The following is a 6,449-nucleotide window of genomic DNA, read 5'->3' as shown; positions in this document are numbered from 1 at the left end:
TTGGCTGCCTGATTCCTCCCATCTAGACATCTGTTCCCCAAACCACCAGTCAACATATCCAAAACTCATCTAGTCTCTCCCCACTCTAGTCCTTCTCCTGATCACCAAAGGCCTCGCAAGCCCAAGATAAAACAGCTTTAAATATGCCTCAATAAAGCTGTTTAAAGATAGCTTAGGTAGTAGTTGAAGCTCAGGTCTGTTTCTGAACTGGTAGCACTTGGGAGCCCTAGGGCAACTTCAAGCTTGGATTTCAAGAAGTATAAGGAAAGTATATTGATTTTCTTAAAGAATGTGATCGCAACTAATGTCACAACTGACCACTGATTCCCAGCCAACGTTTTGAAACCACTTCTGAGGCTGGCATTCATGCTCTGCTGTGAAGGAGTTTCGAAGCAGAGCATTTTGGAGGCTTAGGCAAGCAGATTAAGAGGCTTGATTTATTGAATTATTGAATTATATAATTGCCAAGGCCACTATGTACAATCGAGAAGGGGAGCTTTATTTCTTGGTCTCTTCCTCCTTTGACAGAGTCTTGATAATCTCCTCCTTCTTGGCCTGGAGCCGCTCCTCACGGCGCTTGCGAGCCTCCTTGGTCTTGGATCTGCGGGCCTCAGCCTGGTCACTGGGTAAGGCAAGAAAAATGATGAGTCAGTGGCTGCGAAGATGGAACCACACTCCCAGACCATTCTCTTCGAGCCTAGTCAGTTTGAGGAATGTGAGTTGAAGAGTTCCCGCTTCAACTAACCAACAGCCCCTACCCAAAACGGAGTATGGATATTTGCCTCAAATACAACAGCTGTATTCCTGACTGCATGCAACTCAAAATTTAGGCATAAGCACATTTTAATTGTCTCAGGAAAACTCAGTAAAGCCCTCTTCTAAAACCAAGACCAACATCCCGATTCCCATAGGTTCTTTTGGATTTAACCCTGTGCCCAAGAAAGAGCTCAGAACCACCTCCCAAGAGTCCTTTGACCCTTACAACAGTCAAAGAACCTGCCCTCCCACAAGGCTTAGACCAATTCCTAAAAGAAACTTACGCCAAGAGCTTCTTGCGGGCCTTGTCTGCCTTCAGCTTGTGGATGTGTTCCATGAGAATCCGCTTGTTCTTGAACACATTCCCTTTCACCTTCAGGTACAGGCTGTGATACCTGCAAGCAGAGGGAGCAGAGAGACTGGGCAGAGATGGGATCAAGACCCTGTGAGCTGCTCCTCTACCCCAAGGACTCTAAGTGCCTAGGATTCATTTCTTTTCTCCTTTGTCTGTAGGGACCACTCTTCCCCCAGCCGAAACTCTGCACAGCTTCTAGACAGAAGAGCTTGTTTGGCAGATAAAAGTCAATACTTGGGCTATCATAGTGATGTATTGGAAAAAAAAATCAGAGCAGGATGGAATGAATAACTTCCCTGGAAAAGCGTAAGGCTCCTTCCCCAAGGCCAATGAGACAGAGCTCTTATCTTTGCAAAGAACAAGCTTTCAGAGCAGCAAATGGGTTTTGGTGGACCGGGGAGTGCTTACATGTGGCGGTCAATCTTCTTGGATTCACGGTATCTTCTGAGAAGCCGGCGCAGAATTCTCATCCTCCTCATCCAGGTTACCTTCTCAGGCATTCGAGCATTGGCAGTACCCTTTCGCTTACCTACGGGGAAGGTGGGTTAGTAATCAGTTATCGCCCAGGCCTACTGTGGCATGTTCACGCCTCAAGTCAAATACTAGAGCCAGATGATGAGTAAAAAAGACAGCTACCAATTTCTGAAACGCTTTATAATTCACACACTTTACTTCATTTTATCCTCACAACATCCTTAAGTGGTATTACTTCTATTTTACAAAAGAAGATCGCAAATATTTAACATCTTCTTTCCCTCATTCAATTTTTTGGTGAAGCACAAAAAAGGCAATTATTTCCCCATTTGCTTCACGCAGAATTATGAATATGATAGGACACGCACCAAGGCTGTACGGTAGGCTGGAAGAGGCTCTGAATGTGGTATGACTTTCATCTCCCTAAATCACTCTTACTCCAGAGAGTGGTTTTAGGATTAAATAGGACAACATTTAATCTTTGGCATAGAGCAGGAGCTCAATAAATGTGAATTCTTTCTACCAAGACTATCTTCAACTCCAACACATCTTAACAACTTTCTGATTTGTGCACAGGCAGAAAACACATCATGGAATAAGAAAAGGGCTCAAAGATGAGACAGAGAGGGAAGAAAAAGACCAAATATCTGACATTCTCACTCTAGACTCGATGCTTCTTAGGCCACGAAGAAAGGCAGAAAACCACCTACCTATACCCATATGCCTGCCCTTCCGGCGTGCCAAGGTGTTTTTCCGGCATCGAGCCCGGGAATGGACAGTCACTGGCTTGCGGATGATCAGCCCATCCTTGATCAGCTTCCGAATCTGCTGACCTGGGAAAACGTAATGCACCTGGTCACTGAACTGAGGCTCAGCCCCTAAAGCACCAGCCACAACCCACAATCCCCATTTTTAGATCCCTGGCCCAGTGGTCTAAAAATGGTAGAAATTCTGGAACTTCTGTATATTTCTTGCTCTTTTTATTTTTTTTACATTTCTCCCTTTTAAATGTTTTATATAACATAATAACAAAATATATATTTGGAAGTGTGTGCTCAAAATAGTACACAGCCAGCCACCTGCCTTCCCTATTAGCTATTGGTTTAAAACAGGATTTGGATTTTTTAAACACAAACCCCAACAGGTAAAAAACTTCCCAGAAATTAGGTAGAAGTAAACAGGGGTATCTTGTTGCTACCTGCAAGGCTGACATCTGTAACTGCCTTGAATACTAATATGCCAACAGACCCCTCTACTAAAGATCTGAGGCCCCAAGTCTTCTCAATTCCTCATTTCCTTGGCAACCTCTACCCCCAATCCCAGAGTTAACACATTCACAAATCCTGCCTGTAACTATAAAACACTTTAGAAATAATCACTAATATAACATTTCCGCCCTGTCCTTCTGGAAAATGGCAGAAAAAGGGAACCTCTGGCATTGCCCTATTTTTGTGACTCCATTTTATAGGAGCCATGGACTATGAGCTTCCCAGGTCTGTAAAGAGTCAACACAGTCCTGTTATTCCTCTAACACAGGCTAAGGGGAGAGGCAGGGAAGAGAGTGAACAAAGATTCCAAGTGCTCACGTGAGTTGGCATTGGCGATTTCATTGGTCTCATTGGGGTCCAACCAAACCTTCTTTTTGCCACAGCGGAGGACGCTGGAAGCGAGCCTCTTCTGAAGCCTGAGCATACTGTGGCATAGGAAAACTCCATCAGGCCCCAGAAGCCACTCCTGGGCAATAATGTGCATCCCCAGCAAGCTCCACCCTCTAAAGTCTTTTAATGTTGTGATACATCACATACACAGGAAAGTGGGTAAATCACATATAGGTACTTGCTCTAACAGGGCAAACACACCTCCCCACTTTTGCCACCCACACCACAACATTCCCAGAGCAAGGACCTTCCCCAAGTCACCATCTTTGTTAAGACCTTGAACTATCCTTGATGTAGGGGGCGATCTGCCTCCCTGGGATGAAGTTTTAGTCTGAGTTGCGCTTTAAATGTTCTGTTTCCTTGTCTAGAAAATGAGGCTAACGATAAAGTTGGAATGGAGGAGGAGTTCATGCCCTTCCTGGTGTCCAGAACTAAAAACAGTGTTTAAAGTGAAATATTCAAAGCCCGTGGACCTTCTTTCTAATCTGGGGTCTCAGGCAAGTTTCTTTGCTTTCTGGGCTTCTTTTCCTCGTCTTATAACAATAACAACAACAATAAATGACGTCCACATGGCCTCAGAGGTCTTTCTCCTGAGGGACGAATGGAGTGGAAGGCACAAAGAGCTGGCCAATCACCTCACCCTCGGCAGGCGGAGGCCTGTGGCCTGCGCAAGGTTTGTCCCACGTTACCTGGAAGCTGAGATCCGCTCGGCTCCAAGTACGCCCAGCGGGTTAGGGGGCCGCAGCCTGGTCTCCATCACTACCTTTCCTCAGCCCGCGTGGGTCGCCCCCGACACATGTGGGTCGCGGGACCACCCTTCCGCAAGTCTCGGGTTCGCAGGACGCTCCCCCACCCCCATCCTCTCGAACACGGAGCCCAGTGCGCTGCGGCCGACCCCAAGCTCCGAGACCAGCCGCTTCAAAGTTGCCGCCATCTCACCCCCCTTCGCCTTGGTCCATAGTACCGAAACCGTCGCCCCCAACCCAGATCAGCCCACATCGGAGACCCGCGCGCCCTCACCTCATGGCTGCGATAGCAGCGCCGAAAGGAAAGAACTTGTTAAGGCCAAGCCCCTCCCATTATCTGTGAAGGGGAGAGCCCATCCCGTGCTCCACTTTCGCTCGCATTCCCGTCCGTCTCTTTCTTCTTCCGCCACCCTAAACTCACCTATATTCTCTGTTCAGTTCCGAGAAAATAGGATCCCAATACTGGGTATATGTTTTTAACTTAAAAATATAGAAAAGATTCTCCTCCCGTAGAGCAAAGTGGTATAGTCCGACTTTCTAATAGGCATGCGCAGCAAGAGTATCTGATCACGTGGGTAGTGGATGGCCGGAAGTTAGCTGGATTGCGCAGGCGGAGTGGAAGGAATTTTGTGAGAGCGGCCTCCTGCTTGCAGGCATACTAGAATTGCTGGAAGGATATTATATTAGCGGGAAAAAAAAATTAGTGAATGGAGTGAGAGCGAATGAAGGCAGGTATCTTTCAAAACAATCTGATATTCCTTCTCATGGTAGATTGGGAGCTTCTGGAGCGCAGGATAGATCAAAAGACGTTACCTTGTTTTTTTGCGCCACTGTGGGTTCTTAAATTTCTTGGTGCTTCCATTTCTCTCTTTGTTAAATGGACCTAATCCTAATATTTCTGTCTTCCAATAGTGAAGATCACATGAGATGGCGTTTGCACTTTTCAAAGGAAGCTATTGAGACAACCTCTGAGAGCCTTTGGCACTAGAGGCATACTGTATTGGCTGGATGGATGATTGGGAAAAGGTGAAACCAATCAACAAAAACTCTTGGAATGGAGGCACACCCATAGTTCTTTCCTCCAGCTCTGGAGCACCCAGTGTAAGAATTCAAGAAGAGCATCCTGGAATCCAAGAAGCCTAGCTCTGAGTTCTGGCTCCAACTTCTTGCTTGGTTCCCTCTCTCTCTTTCCCGATTCATTTTTTTAAAAGCAGTTTTATTGAGATATGTTCACACACTATACAATCCATCCAAAGTATACAATCAGTGGCTCACATAATCACAAAGTAGTGCATTCACTCTCTTATTTGAAGTTTCCTGGCTGCTAAATGGAGCGGAGAAGGTCAAAAGAGGAAGGGGAGCAATATTTAACACCACTTCCTCACAATATGATTAGTGTTGTCCTCATTTTACATCTGAGTGATGGAATGGAAATTCAGAACCCAGGTCTTTCTGACTGCAAAACCCATGCCCTTGTGTCATGTGAGACTCTTGTTTCCTAGGGGCAGGCAGGAACCCTGTTCAGTGTTGAAGTTGTTAATGAACAAAGAAACAGTGCTAATGTGTGCATTCTTGGATTTTTGGTTGGTTTTATTCCTTCATCCTCACTCCCCCTCCCCTCAAAAGGAGATATGGTTAGGCTTGTCATTCACTGTGTTATCAGATGCCAGGGTGAAGAAAAGGAGTCGGTCTATCCTACAGTCTCCCCTCCAGAACATGGTGGGCTGGGCTTATTTTAGGGTCATAGGGCCTGAACAAGTCTTCTCCACTCTGCTTCTCATCTCTCAGCCTGAGTGGAGCAGGGTAAGGGATGGAATAGGGAGTGAATGGGTCTGGATGTCATGACTGACCCCTGAACAGCACCTTACAGCATCTCTAAACACCCCAGCAATTGATCATCCAATTTCATTCTTCTTCAACCTTCCATTAAACCCAGTGACAGAGGCACAATGCCAGCAATCCATTTTACAGGAGAGGAAACCAAGAGAGAGGTGTAGTAACATACCCAGGGCCACACAACCAGAAAGAGCCTGAGCCAGATGGGCACCAAAGTCTGTTGCCAGAATCCGACTCCTCTTCTCTCCATGGATCTTTCCATGAATGGGGTCCAGTCCTTGGACATTGGTCCCCAAAACATGGATTAAAGGGGAACAATTCTAGGTTAAAGGTCATGAGACCTGATTTTAGCCAGTCTTTTCTCCCTCAGCTCCACATTTCTTCCTTCTTTTCTTCCTCTTCCATGGAATGGGGACCAGTGCCACTCCTGGCATTTTGGAAGGGCCTGGGGATCCTAGCAATTGATTAGAGCAGTAGGACTCCCAAGTCCCTGGGGGACTGCCTCTTGCTGCTGTCCCAGGTGGGATCTCCCTTTGGACCCTCTATCCACTACCCCCCCCCCCCACTCCCGTCTCGGCCCTCCCGCGGCAGCCCAGGGCCAAATTGGAGGAGGAGGGACCTTTT

At 46.7% G+C, this 6,449-nt stretch overlaps 1 protein-coding gene across 1 annotated transcript; it reads right to left on the bottom strand.

The window, feature by feature from the left end:
* Positions 1–417: 417 nt before the first annotated feature.
* On the bottom strand, positions 418–4,312 carry RPL19 (ribosomal protein L19). The gene is made up of 6 exons (XM_037808891.1): positions 4,264–4,312; positions 3,172–3,278; positions 2,296–2,418; positions 1,520–1,640; positions 1,041–1,151; positions 418–622 (listed from the first exon to the last, which is right to left on the bottom strand). The coding sequence occupies exons 1-6, from the start codon at positions 4,266–4,268 to the stop codon at positions 499–501; spliced, it is 591 nt and encodes a 196-aa protein (XP_037664819.1). The 5' UTR covers positions 4,269–4,312; the 3' UTR covers positions 418–498.
* Positions 4,313–6,449: the final 2,137 nt, after the last annotated feature.

Source organism: Choloepus didactylus, chromosome 18 (genome assembly GCF_015220235.1).
Source record: "Choloepus didactylus isolate mChoDid1 chromosome 18, mChoDid1.pri, whole genome shotgun sequence".
Taxonomy (NCBI): Eukaryota; Metazoa; Chordata; class Mammalia; order Pilosa; family Megalonychidae; genus Choloepus; species Choloepus didactylus.
Note: the sequence above shows the minus strand (reverse complement) of the source record. Positions and strands in the feature narration are given on the sequence as shown.

Coding starts and splice junctions, on each gene's coding strand:
- RPL19 (XM_037808891.1), bottom strand. Junction 1,641..2,295: donor GGGCAGGCATATGGGTATAG/GTAGGTGGTTTT, acceptor CCTTCCCCGTAG/GTAAGCGAAAGGGTACTGCC. Junction 623..1,040: donor GCCCGCAAGAAGCTCTTGGC/GTAAGTTTCTTT, acceptor TGCCTTACCCAG/TGACCAGGCTGAGGCCCGCA.